This window comes from Panicum virgatum, chromosome 3N (genome assembly GCF_016808335.1).
Source record: "Panicum virgatum strain AP13 chromosome 3N, P.virgatum_v5, whole genome shotgun sequence".
In the NCBI taxonomy this organism is placed as follows: Eukaryota; Viridiplantae; Streptophyta; class Magnoliopsida; order Poales; family Poaceae; genus Panicum; species Panicum virgatum.
The window spans coordinates 26,403,694-26,424,427 of record NC_053147.1 but is presented as its reverse complement, the minus strand read 5'-3'; the positions used below and the strand labels follow the sequence as shown (position 1 = coordinate 26,424,427).

General features: G+C 46.8%; 2 protein-coding genes across 2 annotated transcripts; one reads left to right on the top strand and one right to left on the bottom strand.

Annotated features, from left to right (window-relative positions):
* Positions 1-9,928: 9,928 nt before the first annotated feature.
* LOC120667705 lies at positions 9,929-12,591 on the bottom strand. Its single transcript, XM_039947726.1, has 4 exons — positions 12,568-12,591; positions 10,773-11,143; positions 10,398-10,675; positions 9,929-10,302 (listed from the first exon to the last, which is right to left on the bottom strand). The coding sequence occupies exons 1-4, from the start codon at positions 12,589-12,591 to the stop codon at positions 9,929-9,931; spliced, it is 1,047 nt and encodes a 348-aa protein (XP_039803660.1).
* LOC120665395 (protein ACCELERATED CELL DEATH 6-like) lies at positions 11,987-18,367 on the top strand. The gene is made up of 3 exons (XM_039944954.1): positions 11,987-13,486; positions 16,784-17,313; positions 17,393-18,367. The coding sequence occupies exons 1-3, from the start codon at positions 12,877-12,879 to the stop codon at positions 18,116-18,118; spliced, it is 1,866 nt and encodes a 621-aa protein (XP_039800888.1). The 5' UTR covers positions 11,987-12,876; the 3' UTR covers positions 18,119-18,367.
* Positions 18,368-20,734: the final 2,367 nt, after the last annotated feature.

The window sequence follows — 20,734 nt, the reverse complement described above, 5'->3', positions numbered from 1 at the left end:
TAAATCAAGATATCATCAAAGTAAACAACAACAAATTTTCCAATGAAAGTCCTAAGCACATGATTCATCAATCTCTTGAATGTACTAGGTGCATTAGTCAATCCAAAAGGCATTACCAACCATTCATAGAGCCCAAACTTGGTTTGGAAAGCTGTTTTCCACTCATCTCCTTTCATTCTGATTTGATGATAGCCACTTCTTAAGTCAATTTTTGTAAAAATAATAGCACCACTAAGCTCATCAAGCATGTCATCAAGCCTAGGTATGGGGTGTCTATACCTTATTGTGATGTTATTTATAGCTCGGCAATCAACACACATTCTCCATGAACCATCTTTCTTTGGAACTAAAAGAATAGGAACAACACAAGGTGAGAGACTTTCCTTCACATAACCTTTGTTGATGAGCTCTTGCACTTGGCGCTGAATTCCTTTTGTCTCCTCTGGATTTGTGCGATAAGGAGCACGGTTAGGGAGTGAAGCACCTGGAACAAGATCGATTTGATGCTCAATCCCTCTATTTGGTGGCAGCCCAGGTGGTACTTCCTCTGGAAACACATCTTCATAATCCTGTAACACATCAAAAACAACACTAGGTAAAGTAGAGGGTAAGTCGTTAGTGGAAAGAAAATTGTCCTTGTACAGGAGTACAAAGAACATGGTATTGGGTTCACTCAATTCTTTTAAATCCCCTTTCTTAGCCATCATCACTAAACCCTCTTTTCCCTTTGGCTCGGTTCTTTGCAGCTGTGGAGTTTTGTTTGGCTTTGTAAACACTCCCTCACTATGTTTGTGGGTCACTCGTAATTGTTTCTCACTCTCTCGCTATTTTCTTTTCAGATCATCATTCGAAATCTCCTCCGGTGGCAAAGGAAGCAAAGTGATTCGGTCTCCTTTGTACATGAGAACAACTTTATTGGATCGACCACAAATCTGAACATCACGATCATACAACCAAGGTCTTCCCAATAACAATTGACAAGCTTGCATTGGCACCACATCACACTCGACTTGATCATTGTATCTTCCAATGGAGAAAGGAACGGTCACCATATTGGTCACACGCAACACACCACACTCATTAAGCCACTGCATTTTGTATGGAGATGGATGGCGTTGTTGTTTTAGTCCCATTCTCTCAACCAATTCTTGACTTGCAATATTATTGCAGCTGCCATTATCAACAATGATTCTGCATAATTTATCCTTGATCATGCCTCGAGTATGGAAAAGATTGTGCCGCTGTCCATTCTTCTCCTTTCACAGCAGTAACACTAAGCACTTCCCGAGAAATGAAGCATTTATCATCACCTTCTTCAGGTTGGATCTCATTCTCATCATTTTCAATTTCCTCATCATAGCGTGGTGCATCTTCTTCTTCACTTCCAAATTCCCATTCACCAAGCTCATTTACAACCATGGTTCTTCGACTAGGACCTTGAGCAGCAACATGTCCACGACCTTGACACTTGTGACCAACAATGCTTCGGCTATGTGAAGATGATGCAGCCGCTGATGCAACAGAGAGGGCTGCTGTACTTGTAGTAGAACGTCGTTTTTCTTGCTGAATTGCAGGTGAAGATGCAGTAGAAACCGCCATCTTTGTAGCACTAATAGATGGAGCAGGCCTTGCTGCAGCACCTTGAGATCGGCCTCCAACAACAGAGGTCCCAGCTTGCTGCCGACGCCATGGAGCTGAAATAGATTGACTACCATATGACCTCCGTCGGCCCTCTTGCTAAATTTTTCTCTCAGTGCGCATGGCTTGCTGCACAAGAGCTTGCAAGTTATTATATAGAAACATCTCAACAAAACCTGAAATTTCTTCATTGAGACCATTCAAAAATCTTGCCATTTTTGGTTCTTCATCTTCTCTAATTCCATATCTCACCAAGAGCAATTCCATCTCTTTGAAATAATCATCAATAGATTTTGATCCTTGTTTCAGATTTTGCAACCTATTGCGAAGGTCACGCTGATAATTTGATGGCAGAAAACATCTTCTCATCACTCTCTTCATCTCATCCCTTGTGTTGATATGTTCACGTTCCAACACAAACTGATTTTCTTAAATTTGATTCCACCAAGTGAGAGCATAACCAGAGAACTCAACGGAAGCAAGATATACACATCTCTGATTAGAGAGATTATGCACTCTGAAAATCTGATCACATTGCTCTTCCCACTCAAGATATGCATCTGCATCTTCTCTACCACTGAATTTAGAGACACTCAACTTGACTCGAGCAATGCTATCCGGATCATCCCTATTGTGACGACCACGATGATGTCCTCCATCATGACCAGCACCTCGATGGCGATCACGATGCTGTCCAAAATGCCCATGGTCAGCAAAAGGGTTGTCATTATCACCATATTCCCTATTTTCAGATTCACTATGAATTTCCTCTTCATCATCAAAGTGAACACGACGACCATGTCTGCATTCTCCTCCAGCACGCCGATCATTGTGACCAGCACGCCTACCACCACCATGACCTCTGAAATCATCATGAAATCCATCCCCAAAACCTGAATTTTCAACATCAAAAATGCACATGACGATCACATCCATGTCCTCCTCCGCGCTGATCACGAAAATCAGCACGCCGTCCACCACCACAACCACCATGACCATTGCCGAAACAGTCATAAAATCCATTACCAAAACCAGAATTTTCATCTCCCGATTCTTCTTGATGTGGACCTCTACCACCCGCTGCGGGAAGACGTTCATTGAACATCCTCTCTATGGCCTCCAACAATGAGTTTTGTAGTTGGTGTAGCTCAGCCCGTGCAACAGGAGGTTCTTGCTAACCATGATGACCACCACGAACACTCGAATCAGATCCTGCCATGTTAGAAAAATGCAATTGGAAGTGGAATAGGTAAAATTTGTGGAGTCACACAATCTCATCTCTTACTTACCAATGTTCTTACTCATTCTCAAGGACTGTGAGTGTGCTAATGTGGCAGTACTGCAACTGTGATTAAGTGATCGAAAGGATACAAGACGAGAGGTCCGGTTTCAGATTTTTGTGGAGCTATAGGTGGCTATTCAAGGGAGGATTATGGTACTAAAAATTCAAGTGTGTAAGCCCTTAAAAGATGCAAACGTTGCTGTCACAGGCACCACAAACTTGAGAATCTGAAATTAAATTTGCAGCTACACAATCCACAATATAACCCCTTTTAACTTCTTCTTTTTTTACTTTTTTTTCAACTCTTTCTTTCTAATCTCTCTTTTGTTTTCTTTCTCTTTCTTTTTCAGCAGACACAAGATAGCATACGAGGAGGGTGGGTGGGAAAAAAAATTAACAAGAGTACGGTGGAAGAACAACGATGGTGACTAGCAAGCAACAAGATGAGTGCAAACATCACAAGATAATCAGTACCAACAAAAGGCTATAGGATTTTTTTTGTATGGCTTTTTAGCGGACTATAGGATATGGCAAAACAAATATATGTGATGGATGAAAACAGTAACAGATGGTAAACAAATAATAGATAAGTGGAACAAATGATAGATAAACAAACCTACCGTGACAATAATAGCTCTGATTACCACATGATAGGTGCCGATACAAACCAGCACAAGGATGGCCCGATCTTCACGACAGTAGGTTCAAGAACAAGGATAAGTTTGCTGCGAATAGCGGGTAAATAGCTTTATACCTGCCAAGGTTTGATGCGACCAAGCGACGGGGAGAAAGGCACCGAAACCTTGAGGACTTCGACTCGATCTCCGAACGATCGCAGAACCACAAACCGGGACTAATCCACACAAAATGGCGTAGCCAAGCTGGCAACCATTGAGCACGAAGTAGGGGACCTCAGAGAGATCTTCCTCACAAGTCCGAGAAGAACTCGCAAGAACAAAGGTGTAAGACACTCATCAGCAAATCAGCTGGAATACCATATCGGTTTATCAAATGATCAAAAGTTCTTTTCTGAGTACACATAGAGGATATTTATACTAGGAACAACCCTCCTAGGTAGGTATGAACTGAAGTCTCCACGTTGGAAGATGGAAGGCCAACAGGTGAAGCATTCACGAGATCATCTTCAATTCCCGCGCGTCTTCAGTAAAATGTCCATTTCTCCCTACTCGGAAGTAGAAACGATAAGCCGTTTGTTGGGTGTAAAACTAGACTTTATAAGCTTTCCAGGCATGTGTAGCATGCACCATGAAACATTGTAGAATGGTACAGACTTGCACGGGAAGTTTGAGCAAGATAAATCCTCGGGCAGACTCTTGACATTCTGAGCAGTCTTCAATGATTCGACCAATAAATCCTGATTGGGAAGTCGATGACATGAAACTTGTTGGGTTGGAAAGTAGACTTCATAAGCTTTCCAATGGGTACTCATGGGCCTTCAGATCTTTCGGGAATCAAGAGTTATGGGTGTTTCTTTTGGTGGTCGGAACTGGTGGTCCGAACTGGCTGGTCTGATCTGGTTGTTCCGATCTGGCTGTCTGAACTGGTTCGGACTGGTCCGAACTGGTTGATGTGAATTGGTTGCCTGATTGCTTGATGTTCCAATCTTATTTATGTATATGCCTAAGTAGAATCAAAGTAGAACATTTAGGCAGTATAACATCCTCAAATATATTGAAGTTAGTTTCAGATATGAATGAGTTCACCTCTTTTTGGAGTAGTTTTGCACGGCTTCGTGTAATTGGTCCATCATAAACATGTTTATGTGTAACTCAAGTAGCCTCTAGGGGCATGTCCTCATCACCACCTGTGGACTACCTCACAGACCGTGGGATATAAGGCAAATGAAGGTAACCCTTAGCCTAGACACCATGTCTATGCTACTGATTACTACCGTAGTCTAACTACGTTTGGTACCCCGTAGCAAACTATGGCACTCTGTATAAATATAGAGCGACGAACCCGCGAGTAAGAGAACTGATCTCACTCAAAAGATAAGTACTATGCAAGAACAGAGAATCACAAATACCAACTTACTTTACTCCGAAAGAAGCCAGTATCCGTAGAGGTACAGCTTGGAGAAGAACACCGACAGGTCGGCGCTTCCCCGAACTACTCCTCACTCTCCTCCTTTATTCTAACACTAGCGAACTAGCGCGTCGCCTTTACAATGTGGCACTACTCCTACTCTTGAATGGTGTGTGTTGAGAGGGGTGAGGGAGGCCCCTTTTATAGTCCTAATAGATCGGTTCCCGCAACCAATAAATATGAAAACATAGTGCACCGCCTTGGAGTGGATCAGATCAAGTTTCTCGCCAAAGATGAGGCCGAATGGCGCCGACATGGGACCGGCCGACCCTGTGGTTCGGCCGGCCCACGGGTGCCGCCCCTCGCGCCGCCTTTCGTCCTGGACACTGCCAGGTGGGCCCCCATCTTGTGTATCTCGGTGCCGGGGCTTTGTACGTCAGTTTTCTCTGTCAAATGGGCCCATTTTGTAGGTGAGACGCGGGACGAGATCTTCTGTGTGTTTTTCTCTGTGTTTACTTGTGTTTTCCTCATATTTCACCAGTGGGTGCCTGCAAATCATAATTCACCAAAACTCGTGGAACTCGTTAGCTTAAGCCCTACAACTATGTTTGGTGATTAAATATCACGAAAAGATGCAAGAGTTGACGGTTCTATTTCTGACTTAAAGATTGTCAACAACCTGCTTATCAGAATCTAGCAAGGTGCGGATCTCATCTTTTTTGCTTTTTAGCCCTTTTTGGGAAAGATTTACATATTCAGGCCCTTTTTGAAACGATTTGCATTTGTGGTCATGACGCCGAGGTAACACATCTCGGCGCCACAGGTCGTGGCGCCGAGGTCAGGGCACCCCTCCAGCGCGGCATCCACGCTGGTGCCATGTGGCTGGGAGCTCGGCGCCACAGATCTTGGCGCCGACCTAAAATATACTACTCGGCTCAGAGCTGTTGCGTAGATACCCCCTCACTCACCCGCTCCCTCGCGCCGTGTCGCCGCCCTCCCGCCTGCTGCCCCGCCGCCGTGTGCCTGCTGCGCCAGCCCTAATGCCGCCGATCCTGTCTGCTGCCGCCGACCCGTCTCCTGTTCATCCGGCGGCGGCAGTTGGCCCGGCCGCTGGCGCGCGGCGGGGCCGCGGCGCTCAGCCCTGCGCCCAGCTCGTGGGGCGGGCGCAGCACTAGGGTGGCTCGGGGGTGATCCGGCTGCGGCCGCGGCGCCCTGCCCGTCCAGGCCCCCATCGCCCCCCCCTCGGCGCCCCCAAATGGCAAGGTAAAGATTTTTTTACTCAATTTCGAGTATGTAGGATTTCGAGTATTTAGTTATTGCAATATAGTTAGCAAATGTAGTTATTGCAATTTAGTTTGCAATATTGTGCTGTATAGTTTGGAATATAGTTAGTTCAATGTAGTTAGTTTGAAGGTATAGTTTTCAATATAGTTAGTGCAATGTAGTTAGCAATATAATTAGCAAGTTAGCAATTTAGCTATGAACTTAGGAAATGTAGTAAACACTTTATTTATCTCTTTTTTTGATAACGTACCGGTAATAACTTGTGCGTATACTAACTAGATGGAGAATGTAGTGACCTTGTACCATGGAGGAAGTGTGAAGCTAGATCGGTTTAGCAATGTCGATTTTTTTGGAATGCAAATGGTCCCTTTGATATTCGATTTGCGGCCGATGTTTAGTGAGCTGACTGCAAGAGTTCGAGATGAGCTTGAATGGAATTCACATGAGGAAGCAGTCCCAATTGAAGGGGTTCTTTAGTATGGTAAAATGGGTCAAGTTTACTATAGGCGCTTGCTCAAAATTGCGTCAGAGGTTCAATGGGAGAAGTTCGTCAAGACGGTAAAGAACAATGAAATTTCAGGATTGGATGTGATTGTCCGCAAGTTGACAACCAATCCACAGCCTCTTGTTTGTTCTCCCCCTCGTAATTGGAGTTCACTGTGTCGTGAGGTGTCCCCAGCACAAGACATTCTAGCACCTCATGACCCTCCACCAATCGGAGACCATGCAACACATATGCAAGATACGGTTGTGGTCCCGGATGCAGAATCCCTTCCTAATGGGGTTGACATGGTCCTCAAGATGTTCTTACGGCACCTATGGAGATTCCTTTGAGCCAAAACCATCCAAGTAAGTGTCGTAGTAGAATGTTTCATTACCTTCGCCATTGTTCATTCCAATGCACTTTTCCAATGCCATTGTTAATTGTGGTTCAACTGTAGGAGACAATGCCGAAAATGGTGGTGTTTGTCCTTTGCCTCCCTCCTCCAATACCGGGTGGGCATCGAATAGTGTTGATGTTCAGATTGAGGATGACGAGGAGCCGTACGAGACGGCAAGAGCCATTGATTTAGATGATGACAGGCCTGTACCACCATTGAGTGAAGAAGATATTGAGCTAATGAGATGCTTTTGTTCGAATCGTGATCCACTTGTTCATGAATTTAGTGATCTCAGGGATGTGATGGTGCTTATGCTGAAGGTAGAGATGATGAGCTTTTGGAGGCTCCTGATGTCGGGGACAGCATGGAAGTTCATAAGGGTCTTGTTTTTAAGGACTTGACTACATTAAAAAGGTGGTTACAAGAGTATGCCATGAATCGTAAGAGGCCGTTCAAGGTTACTCACTCATATGTTGAGCAGCGGTACATAGTTGTTTGCGAGAAGGATGATTGCAATTGGAGGGTATGTGCTCGGAAACAAAAGGCACCGAAAAGTTCAAGATCACTAAAGTTGTAGGGCAACACATATGTTCAGAGAAAGAATTGTATATGAGGCATCAACAGTTGACATAAAGTTACTTTTCTGCAGCGACATGTGATGCAAAGTAGTACCTTGACCCACCCCTGCAGCTTGTCACCAATGCCTCATTTTGACCAAATGGGAGTCTGACAGCCCCACTACGTGATATTTGAATCTTTTTCTTTGAAAAATAGTGATATTTTAATCTGCTGTTTCAGCTCCACCAGCTTACTATTTGTACACGTTTTACTCTATGGTATATTTGATTTACAAATATAATGTTCAACATGTGATTTACAAATAACTCATGATTCATCAATATAATGGATTAGGAATTGCACAACAATATATTTGAAGACCTCCAACATTCAATAAATAAATTTATATGTGATGTACATATCTATATATATATATATACACACACTCTCTATGTGCATTACTCATTCAAATCTTAAAATAGTACCGTTATCCCATGTATATTAACATAGAAATAACTAAAATCAAATCACGATAAGACTGATGATCTTCATTAGATACAAGTACTTCTAGGTACTCAAGTGTACCTTGTTTTTTGAAATATATACCACTGCAATTTCAAATGTACATAAGGTACCTTAGACAATATACACCACCAATAAACAATATACACCACTAATAACTGACTGTATTATTTGAACATGCCGGTACACCATAAAAAAAGGTTAAAATGATTCAGTGATATAACAGTGTAAAGATATTACATGTATCAAAATATACAACACTTAATTTACATGAGTCTTATACATTTATCAATATAGAACATGTACGTCCACGAGATGCCCACAGAAGACGCCTTGCGGCCACCTCGCAAAAAAGAAAATAAAACAGGAAACATAGTCAAAAGAGAAGAAACTAGCAGATCTTATACAAATAAAGAATAATACAAAGGCAAGAACAGCAAGAACTCGCACACCACTAGCAAAATCGTTTTCTCTCTCGTCTTTTCATATGTGATGCAAATAAAAAAAGAGAAATAAAAAATAAATTGGAAACCGAGAGGTGACTTGATAGTGTGCAGATCTCCTATCTCTTTCTCCGAAGAACACAAACACCAGCTAATTAAACAGGATCTCCTATCTCTTTCTCCAAAGAACACAAACACCAGCTAATTAAACAGCTCGAGGCAGACCGCGACGCCTCGCGGCGGTGGCGGCCCCTGCCCTCGGAGCTAAACCAGCTTTGCTCCTCCTCGTTCTCCTTCGCGGTGTCGCTGAGCTTGCGCCCATGGGTGCCTGCGGCAGCGGGTGCGGAGCCTGCTCCCAGCGACCGGAGCAGCCTGCTTGGCAGGCTGGAGCTGGAGGCTGGAGTTGGAGTGGTGTGAGAGAAAAACACTGTTACCTGATTGGTGGCTGGAGGCTAGTGCTGGAGCGATGTGAGAGAGAAATACTGTAGGGCTGGAGGCTGGTGCACCAGCCGAACACGATGGAAGTGGCCGACGAGTGGAGGCCAGCCGCGGCGAGCGCGGCTGTTGCCGGCCAGCGGCCGGTGATGTGGACGAGACGGACCTCGTGAAGTGGCGCGTGATGAGCACCGCCTCGGTCGCCGTGGGGGTGGAGCGCCTGGACCCGCGTCGAGTAACCAGGCCGCCGCGCCGCACTTCGGGATACCCAGCAATGGCCGCTGGTCGTCATCGGTAGCATGCGGCCGCCCGCACTGAGCCGCCCCTGCTGCTGATGGTCTTCTTCCCGAGCACGGAGCCCTTGCTGCAATCACACACTTAAGGTTGGTCTTCTTCACGAGCACGGAGCCGCCCCAGCTGCAGATGACCTGCTCTGCGGCCGCGACAGCCGGTGTGTCGGGCGCCGAGACGCCGGCGGCCTCGCTGGAGGACGATAGAGGCTGTCTCGCCAGAGGAGGACGACGGAACGGCCACAAAGCGCGCGGTGCCGCTGCTTCCGGCCTCCCCGCCGCCGCTCTTGTTCTGGCCCCGGCCATGCCGCCAAGCGCGGCGGCCGCGGAGTCGGCGAGGAGAGCGAGGTGTTGGCCGTCGCCGCTCGGAGCAGGAGGACCATGCAGGCGACTGGAGCGCGAAGACGAGCAGTCGGTGGCGCCGCTCATCGAGCTGCGACGCGTTGGGAGCACCGCCGCACACAGCCCCGCCGGACCTGGTCGCGCCCATGGACAGAGGATGACGACGGCGCGGCCGCGGAGCGCGCGGTGCCGCTGTCAGTGCCACTCTCAGTCGGTGTTGTCGGTGCCGCTGCCGACGACATCGGCGACGTCGTCCGTGAGGGAGAAGAGGCGGTGGAGCTTCCGGCGGCAGGGTTCGGCGGCAAGCAAGGCCGACACGGATGTGTCTGCCGGCCAGGGACCACAGGGCCTGCTCGCGTCCTCGTTGTCGCACTGCTTCTCGGTGGCCGCGGTGTTGCAGGACGTCCAGCGCGCCATCGCCGAGGTCGCGAGCGCTGCCACACCGATTGCCTCGCTCCTGCTGCCAATGCCGCACCGGTGGCCGCGCGCCCCGCAGATGCTTGCGAGCTTTCCTCCCCTCGTGGTCCGCCGCCACACGCTGCCCCGCCGGCCGCTTGGATCCCATCGCGTGGATCCGGCGCCTGCTGGAGAAGTTCCTGCTGTGCGAGGAGTTTCGGGTGTGTTGACGGCCGAGGCGCGCCGCCGCGGGGCGCTACCTGCGCAGGCGAAGCGCGGCCTCGTCGTGCCCCGGCCTCCGTGCGCCGGACCATGACGCTGGCCCCCGCGCCGTCCTGTACCCTGGCCTCCGCGCGCCGGACCGCGACGCCGGGGCCGCTGCTCCGTGCCCGGCCTCGTCGTATGCGCGCGCCGCGGCCTTGTACGGGCCCCGGTCTCGGCGTCGCCTTCCAGGCAGGCGGCCGCCTCCGCCCGCTCGTTGACCCCGCCGTCCCGCGCGTGCGCCATCGCCAGCTCGACGTGCGGCGGCGGCCTTGGTTGCTGCCTCCTCCGCCGCTCCTGCTTCATGGCGGAAAGATTTTGGCGGGGTCAGAACTCAGATTCGGAGGCGCCAGAGGGGGGAAGAGTTGGTGGATTAAAAAGAGGCATCTGGTACCTCAGGTAGTCGGTGCCCTGCGCGGCACCGGCGTGGTAGCCGGTGGGAGAGGTCGAGGCCGCCACGCCGGCGAGAGGCGCTGGCGTCGGCGCCGGTGCGGCCCTGGCCGCCGTGGACGCCGGGTGGAGGCGCGCGTCTTCGGGGAAGGTGAGCTTGGCATGGCTGCCGCGGAAGAGGAGCGCGGCCTCGTCGAGCTCCGGCCGCGCCGTCTTGTGCCCCGGCCTCCGTGCGCCGGACCGCGATGCTGAGCCGCCGCGCCGTCCTGTACCCTGGCCTCCGCGCGCCGGACAGCGACGCCGGGGCCGCCGCTCCGTGCTGACCCGCGATGCCCAGGGCGCCGGACCTGGTGCAGATCTGCGCCGGCAGCCGGTCTGCTATGAGGGAGGGCAGACGGAAGAGGACGAGGAAGAGGGAGAGGAAGAGGGAGGGCGGATGATTCAAATGATTTTGAAATGTACCACTAACCAGATCTGTTCAGAATAATACACTCTATGCCTACAGCACAAAACCCAAAAATACATACATATATATATAGTACAACAGAATATAAAACAGATAATTGGAAGTACAACACATATTCTTAGTATAAGATGAACGGTCCAGATAAAAACCTCCATATATATTATTTAGTTCAAACGCGAGTCGGTGAGCGCGGGCTGCCCGCTGCTCCGTCACATCGACGGCCGCTGCAGCGCACACCACGAATGGACAGGGGCACAGGGCAGCCTGCAGCTGCACGTCGGAGATGGTGAAAAGAGGGGCACGGAAACCGATGCTAGTAAAATATACTTCCCTCGGTTTGGAAATACTTATCACCAATGATTATTTTTTTTGTTTGGAAATACTTGTCACCCAACAGTCTGCAGTATAAAATTTCCGATTTTGTCCTTGTGTGTGGGGTCCAATAGCCATCTGAAAGCGCCAAGTGCAAGCCTTTTAGATTAATCTAGAACTTACTTACGTGTACATATAAGGTGACAAGGGACATTTTAATCATTTTAGAAAGAAACAAATGAGTGCATTGGTTTTTGAGCCTTGGTCAAAAGTGAAAGTATTTCCAAACGGAGGGAAGTAACTATTTATTTTAATGGATGGGGTTGGATTTTGGGCCGATTTTTAGGACATTGGGCAGGCCACCTAATTCTGCAGGCAGCCGATGTCCAGCCCAGCCCATGCAGCCTTCCTATACAGGCTTTGGCCCTGCGCCCCTTTGCCCTTGCTGCCGCTCGGAGAGAGAGAGAGACAGAGAGAGAGAGTAGCAGCATGGTGAAGGATGCTACTACCTGTTGGCACCGTGGAACCCTAGGAGGGAGAGGGGGCGGATGGTGTGGCTGACGCCGTGCCCAGCGCGCGGGCGATGAGGGGCAACTCCTGTGGTTGCGCTGCTGCTGGTGGATGAGCAGGTGGCTTTGGTAATCAACCTTCAATCCTCTTCGTCATTTCATCTATTTAACTTTTGGTTGGGGATTTGGGATTACGCGGAAGGACTTCGTTAAAACACTAGTACCAGTTATAAATTTGAAAAATGGAGGGAGTATTATGATCTCACTTGATTTCAACTATTTGTGTTGCAATTATGCCCGATTCCGGACTTAAATAAATTGTATTGGTCATCGATCTGCTGTACAGAACAATTAACTTGCCCCTGCAGCTGAGCTGGGTCTGTGTGCACCCCGAGGTGACATTTTAGTAAATCCTCCACTGGTTGCATGTAGGATCGCCAAGGGAATATGATACTAGATTAGGTTGCTCTGGGTGCATTATTTTTTGTTTGGTGTAGCCAGATCCAGCTGACGAGCTTAAGCGCGTGGTTCGTCATGGCTTGCTGGGTTTGTCTTTTGCTCTGTAAATTAGTAGCCTCCCAAGTCTAAGTCTCAACCGCCAGGTTGTATGTATAGTGGGCATGTATCCTAAGCAAGTAAGCAACCGAATAACTGCAGCAAAATATATTGTCGATTGTTTGACTTCGTTACTAACGAAAAGGAGCTTGCGAGGAAATTCCGTTAGCACCCAGGGCCCTGTGTATATATGAGGAGCTGAGGATGGAACCTAGCTATGGTAGCTGTGCAAATGTGTTCCATTGCAACTCATTCAGCCAGAATACATGGCAGCAAGGCACAATCCACACACAATGGAACATCGATTGCTCAAAGCTGTTGCCACAGGCGACGCGAACCTATTAGAACAAGTTCTGGGCTCGCAGTCCTCAGCAACAGCCGAGCAGGGAGAAGAAAGCTGCCTAAAAGGCGTCACTGCAGAGGGCAGCTCGCCTCTCCACATTGCAGCCAGCTGTGGGTACCTGGATCTCGTCAAGATGGTCTGCGCTCAGGACATCTCGCTTATCAAGGCAAGGAACAATATGCTTGATACACCTCTGATCTGTGCCGCGAGGGCTGGGCATGTAGATGTGGCCAATTACCTCATGGATTGTGCTATAGATGAGCAAGATTTGAGGGCGAGGAATTTGGATGGGGAGACTGCGATGCATGAGGCGGTCAGGAACGGCCATTTGCCCGTCTTGCAGGGACTCATGGCGAGGGATAGGGGGCTGGCTGCAGTAGTAGATGAGAATGGCGTGTCTCCGCTTTATTTGGCAGTTGCATCCAATCGATCTGACATGGTCAGAGTCTTGATTGGAGAAACTTTGAATGATGTTAGCTACTCCGGGCCAGATGGACAAACTGCATTGCATGCTGCGGTCTATGTCAGCAGAGGTAACTTGAAATCTTACAAGTATTGGAGCCATGAGCTTTGTGCATTCAAAATTTAGCATAGCATTTTTGACAGTATAAATTCCTGCATGAATTCAAACAAAATTTATATCTATAAGTTGTCATCTCTGTTTTTCTTTCTTAAATCTAAGCCTCTTCTTGTGAGTTCTGACTGTTGGATCTCAATGAAACCTAACTGGTTATTTTCTGGATGTTGATCTAGTGAATGAAAATCTGATTTACTGTTAACAAAATATAAGTCCACTGACCCGCAAAAAATATATAGGCCGACTTACAACAGAATCTCAAATAAGTAGCAGTGTAGCACATAAATAAGTAGAGAAAAGTGGATAGAAGCATATCCAATGGGAAGAGAAAGTGGCTCTAACTAGGCACTGAATGACCTTAGGGGTTGTCCATTTAAGGGTGTTTCCCTATTATTTTCATTTTTTTTGTGAGAAAAGACAACATAGAAATAAAAGAAAATAGAAAAGAAAAGGACAAGAGAAAGCAAACTGCCATTGCGGACTGAGCAGCCCAGTCTGGCCCACCTCAGTGCCCCTGTTGATCCCTCATCGGTTCTCCTTGATATGATTTGCAAAGTGGATTTTCTGGGATAGAAACATCGTATTTACTGGGCCTCTCCACTTAGTCTCAATATACACTTTGTGGGTTTCCCCTATTGCCTTAGTGACTTGAAGTTTTGCGGTTTTGCCTAATTGTGCAATTTTTTACTTCTGTTAGAGGTGGGGATGACTGCGTGACTATGAGCGGAAATTTATTGCTCAATGATAGCAGCTTACTGCTGAATAGTTTGATAGTCAATAGCAATACCTAAGGTCATAAAAAACTCGACCGGGGGGGGGGGGGGGGGGGGGGGGGCTCTATGGGCTTTGTTCTACGAAGGTGCCATGCTTCAAACCTGGGTGGGGACACAAGTTTTAATGACGCCTGAAGTTCAACGTTCTAACTGGTCGTATAAAAGAGTTTTATTACCTCCAATAGGGTATTACTTGTGTAGGACTGAAATTATAATCATCACATCTATGATTAAATTGATTATCTAATAATATAGCTTTGTTCTTAGCATTTAACTGTTATTCTAAAACCTTAAACTTGTCTAATTGGACCTATCAAACTACTATGAGATCCAAGGTAGCCAATATGACTTTGGAAGGCTACCCAGAGTATTAACACTACGTCTATTTATCACGCACGTGAGTAGAACTTGCGACATTGCAGACAGCGCTCTTCATCTTCCTCGTGGAGCTGCTGTTGTCGGTCGAAACCCACCGGCGAGCAGCGACAGGCAACACGAAGAGCCGGGAGGTCGCCGGGGCGCTGGCAGGCACTGCTCCCTCGTCGACGGCCCGCAATTCCAGCACACGCCGCGGCTTGTGAAGACGCAGGGTGTGCATCCTGACCTATACCTGATCAGGAAGGTGCGAACGTGCTTGCAACGATTAGCCTGTATACACAAACACGTGGAAACGTAAGTCCGAGCCGTGGTCGGCTCCCCGGGACGACTCTTGCATCGGCTTTAAGGAACCGATCGAGTCCCGGTGTCAGATTGGATCTGCATGTATCCGGATATTGATAAAATAAAGAAAATAAGTATAAAGCTGCTTCAATTAAACCTAACTAATCTAATCCACAATGGTAAAAGCTTCACCGCTAGATCGGAACATCCTACACGTGATTGGGCCTAATAAACGTAACAGATAACTAAACCATAACAAAAAACAGAGGCCTAAGAACTAGCAAGAGCCGATTCCCGGATCAATTCCCTGTTAAGACTAGAGCAAAGCATCTAACACGTCACCGGATCATCCAATCCGTTTGCAAGGCCTAACCTAGCAGATATTACGCCAACTCTCAAGAATAAGAGCAAACCATAATAGATTAGATCTATTAGATAGAAAAGAAGCAAAGTGTTGTCTCCGTGCAACTAACTCTACGTAACAAGAGTTAGCATAAGATTGAAATGTGACTGCACGGAGACAACATGATATTCGTAGATGATAAGCAACAAAGCACGATAGATCTACTAAAGCCATGCTACGAACATCAGGATAACTAGCATTACTCGCCATCAAAAACGCTTTAGTACGAGTAATACCAAGGTAAAAGTAAGAACAACGCTGCCCTGATCGCGAGGAGCGATCAGGGCAGCATTGTGCTTACTTGGATGAGACCCTAAGATTAGGGGTGGCGATGCGCCGAGATTGTTGTTTGCGAGACGTGATGACGTTTTTTTTCATGAATAACATAGGGTACATATTTATAGTCCGGAGACTTGGGAAACAATCTAAACTAATTTTGTCCCGATCGGACTCTATCTCTAATCTTGAACTAAATCTAAACATACATGGCCCATGTGGCCCAAATGCTCACGCAGGAGCCGATTTACAAGCCTTCTTATTCTTCTGCTTTAAGCCCATCATGCTTTCGGTTAATTTATGGCGATAACAGCTGCGGAGCCCAGACTTCGGGAAGCGGGGTTGCCGGGGCGCCGATGGTCTTAGAAGAGGGGGCGGGAGTGGTAGGGAAGACCAGCGATGGTGGATTGCGGGGCGGCGGTGGACGACGGCTTGATAACCGGTGGGCCAGGGACCATGTAGGGGCTCGGCGTTCACTCGGGCGGGGGCAGCACCAGGCAGTGGATCTAGCGGCAGGAGCCGTCGGAGACAGGGAAGATGACCGGCGACGGGGGCGAGCGACGTGGGCCTTCCTTCAGCGATGGTCCATCTCGTGCTCACGTGCTTGAGGAACAGACGCCCCCGAGTAGTAACTAGTATCTCAGAGCAGAGCTGATACGATTAATCGTGTTGAGGTTAACTTTTCCCTATATTGCATTTTCCATGCTTAGTTTAGAAGTGAATTTGCATAGCTTTATTAATTTTTTTCAAAGCTATGCAAATGTTCATGTATATTTATGTTTTAAATATTCATATATCTTATATTATGCGCATTGTTTTATTCAGAATCAAATATTTGAATGTTAGTAGAAGCTCGTCGCTTATATCTTTCAATCTCCAGAGCTTTGATAAAGAGCCCCATTTTGTAATACCTAGGCAAAAGGAGTTCTAGGCGCTAAGGCACAAATCTTGTTTAATTTGTTAAAGAGGATGATCCTAAACAGTGAGATTTGACTAGGAAAGAACACGCTGCATGCTTAAAGGCAGGTCCTATGAACAAAATGTAGATATGTATTGCCAGATTAGTTCATCAACTTGGGTCTCATTTTGATGAGCAATCTGAGTTTTGTCAAACGTTAATGCTATCTTCTTTCTGTTTTAGAAATAAGTGAATCCCTGCAATGTTGGAAAGAAACACTTTCAAGAGAGGTCGATGATTATGGAAGAACAGCCCTTCACTATGCGGCATTAGCTAAAAATCTTGGACCGGTGAAACTTTTATTAGCAAACAGCTCGCTCGCATTCGTTCCAGATAATGAGGGTCTATATCCTGTGCACATCGCTGCTATAGCGGGCAATGTCAATGTTGTCTGCAAGTTCATGGAAATATGCCTGAACTACGATGAGTTGCTTGACAACAAACGCAAAAATATTCTACATTGCGCTGTTGAACACGGCAGGGTTCAGGTGGTGTGGCACATCTGCAGAAGCTCAAAGTTTGTGAGGATGATGAATGCAAGGGATGGTCAAGGAAACACACCACTACATCTGGCTGTAAAGCATGGGCACACAATAATCTTGTCTTTTCTTATGATGGATGCTAGGTTGAACCTCAACATTATGAACAATGAAGGATTAACACCTCTAGATGTTGCCTTCAGTAAGATACACACTGATTATACATTTTCGTCGGTAAGTTCCTCCATTGTTTGCATTCCACTCTTCCAACATTTCATTTTTTTTTACTCTTTTTGTTTCTCTTTTCATACAGTTCACAAACACTTCTGTCATCACATGCTTAACCCTTTGTGAAGCTTCAGGCAGCCCATGGCACCAGGCTAGAAATCTGTCAGATAAGTGGTGCTCAGAAGGAAAGAAGGAACCAGGCAGTTACGCTAATGTGTCCCAGAGCATTTTATACATCTCTGTATTTATCGTAGTTGGCTCACTCGCTGCTGCTTGTACGCCACCGGGGGGCTACATTGCAGAAGGCAAGGATGCTGGTAAGCCAGTATTCGGAGGGAGAACTGGCTTCTGGGTATTTGTGATTGCAAACAGCATGTCGTTCTATCTCTCCACAACCACGATATTTCTGTTTGTGTTTGCCAGACTAACAAGGCATCGCCGGTTTTACCTCATTTTGTCTGCTGCACTGGTGTTTGGAGCAGTTCTGTCCATGGTAACGGCATTTGCGACAGTAGTAGGGCTAACATTAGACCCTGCAAACAGCTGGGACGAGTCTATTCTTATTTGGCTGGTGTCAAATTTAGCATTTCCGATATGTCTGCGGGTTGCAATGCAGTTGTGGATGAGCAAACATCGCTGGCAGGACATATCTAAAGTTGTAGCTCAAGCCATCCTGCTGATTTATGTGGTCCGAGCTTTGATCATCCCCATGCAATCCCTGGTTAAAAGCATTCTGCCCAGGAGACAAGAACCCTGCAGCTGGCCTGGATGTGTGAGACAAGGTGATGCGGTTTTCTCATACCCTACTTGAGGTTTGTAAAATCTGCACATCTGTGAAATTGTTCAGGGCATTTTGCTTTTCTCAGCTAGAGTTATTGGGTCTGTCAGAAAGATCTCTTCAATAATACCATTTGTATAGGAGTAAGTGATGTTGAACTAACAGACAGCATGCAAAAGCAGTTCGGTATTTCCTCTGTACCAAATTTTGTTTTTCATCTCGCATTGATGTATTAAAACTGGTTGATGGTGTAATGGATGCAATGTTGCACTTTTTCCCCCAGACCCCAGGCATCAAGTTTGGGTCAAGTTTGCTGATGCGTGCATACTGAATCTCCGGGAGTATGATCATTTGGTGGTCTGTGTTGCTGCGCCAGCAAAGTAATGGTGTCCACTTTTCACTGTCTGCTGATCAACACGCTGACTTGCTAGTGGAACGTACTAGCGTGCAACTCCTGATCTGCCGCGCAAAAATTGGAGCGATTCAGACACAGATGGCAGCTCAGTAGCTGACCCTCTTCTGAACAGGGAGCACGCACTGCAGCAACACTCTTTAACGACTGTCTGCGTCTGCGTCTGGAACCAAAATGTGCACGTGCTGGCCTGCATCACAAAAGAAAACGGGAATCATAAGTCTGTAAGTGCGTCCCCTTTGATGTCGAACCGTGACGCACCCTGCCAAGGCTTTAGTTTCATAGTTTGGTCGTTCTTTGTATGGGGAATGGATTTCGTTTTTTCTCTGCCGTTGTAATTGGGCAAGATTGTACCGTTGCTATGCTATTGTTTTTCTTTTCCCGAATGCAGAAGACAGGTCAAGTTGGATGACGTGCAATACTGAACCTCAGGCATCGAGGCGTTTCACAGCATCTTCTATATATCTTTGAGATGGCACTGATTTTCTGTTTGAACGATACATGATGCGCCGCCAAAAGACAAGGTGCATCTACAGTTGAATCCGTCACAGCCTGTTAGCCGAAAAGGAATTCAGCACCTGCACCTGCAAAGCATCTCCTCGCCTGAATCGCACTCTGGTTTGGATTCCTCTGTCCGAGTCGAAATGCTCACGCGCCCGGCTGGATCCTCGTCCGAACAGAACAGAACACCTAGGTCCTATGTGTGTGTATCTATGCATGCGCCTAACCAACCGATCTCGAACGTGCTACCTACCATAGGCGAATCAAGTCTCGCAACCAATCGCGGATTCCTTGCCTAGTCGCCGACATGGGAAACCTCTGCTCCTCCGGCTGCAAGAAGGCATCAGACAAGAAGGCCACGGCCAAGAAGGCAAAGCCGACGCCCACCACCACGAAGACGACGGCTTCGACCACCAAAGGTGACGGCGCCGGAATGCGCGCGGTGGCGGCGAGCCAAGGAGCGGCGCAGGCGGGGGCAGCTGCTTAATAGTGGCGGAGCTAGAACTGAGAATTAGGGGGGCAGCCTTGGTAATTGAGGTGCTAAGTTAATAAAAAGTATTAAAATTACTATTTATCTAATGGAGTTTTTGCATGACAAAGAGGGCCATGGCCCACTTTTGTCTACACTTAGCTCCGCCAGTGCTGCTTATCCCCAGAGCTCGCTCTACGGCCACACCCCGATTCTGGGCTATTCGGCGATGGGACTCGGAGGAACGTCGACGGGTGTGAGTGTGGCGGTGGGGATGGGGATGGGGTCAGGAATGGGGTCAGGGTGGTAGTGCTAGGCTCTAGGAGGCTTAGACGTTTTAACTCGTTACTATAATTCCAAAGCAGAGCTCCTAGCATTTGTTTTTCTTTTTTTGGCTAAGTACTAGTACAACCTTTTCAATTTTCTTCTTCGAGTTGTTCATTGCTGCTAGAGCTGGATTGGTGTTATAGATTATTCGTACATGCAAATGTGGTATATCGTTGAATTTGTGTGTGTTTTGTGCTTACTATGTCATATATACAACTAGCAAGGTTGCCTACGCAAATAGCGCAGGTAGCTAGATTGTTTTTTATACTAACATTTACAAATTTTACTTGGAAATAAATTTATTAAATTATATTATTTTCATTACCATTGTTCTTTTCTATCATCCTACTGTATGACGTGGAATGTGTATTCAACTATTCATTTTCATGATAAAGGGAAGATTAGTTGTGGAGAAGTATGGTTTTATGTATTTATTGAAAACATTATAACTATTTTTTCTTTAGCTGTATTTTTCCATTATAAAATTTAAAGTTTGCAAACTCACAAGCTCCTCCACATGCTAACCACGTGATTAATATTAATTTGCGTCTTGATTTTTTTCACTTTTGTTTACATACAAATTATGGTCGCTTCTATATTTTTATTTCAAACATCTATTTGAAATACACTCATATTTGATTATTTCACTTCCGAAGCCATGTAAAAACTAATGGCTAATATACCTAATTTATTATTTGGTAGGACTCTATATGTGAATATTCAATTTTACTTAATTTAGTTTTCAATATTAAATATTTGAAAAAAAAATACATAGGGAATATGTTCTCAAGGCGTCATGTTCAATCTATTATCGATCACCTTCTTTGCTATGGAAGCTTGCATTCTATGACTCTTGGCTGGTTCTTTATCAGAATCATCTTCTGATTCCCTTAGAAATTCACTTAATTTCTTGGTATACATGCACGCTACCTTACACCTG

Excerpts from the sequence above, each read along its gene's own strand:
- LOC120667705 (XM_039947726.1), bottom strand. The coding sequence starts at position 12,591 with ATGACGAACCACGCGCTTAAGCTC. Across the intron at positions 10,676-10,772 it reads CAGGGCACCGACTACCTGAG|GAGCGGCGGAGGAGGCAGCA; the intron begins GTACCAGATGCC and ends GCCATGAAGCAG. Across the intron at positions 10,303-10,397 it reads GGAGGCCGGGGCACGACGAG|GCGCCGGATCCACGCGATGG; the intron begins GCCGCGCTTCGC and ends CTTCTCCAGCAG.
- LOC120665395 (XM_039944954.1), top strand. The coding sequence starts at position 12,877 with ATGGCAGCAAGGCACAATCCACACACAATGGAACATCGATTGCTCAAA. Across the intron at positions 13,487-16,783 it reads TGCGGTCTATGTCAGCAGAG|AAATAAGTGAATCCCTGCAA; the intron begins GTAACTTGAAAT and ends TTTCTGTTTTAG. Across the intron at positions 17,314-17,392 it reads CTGATTATACATTTTCGTCG|TTCACAAACACTTCTGTCAT; the intron begins GTAAGTTCCTCC and ends CTTTTCATACAG.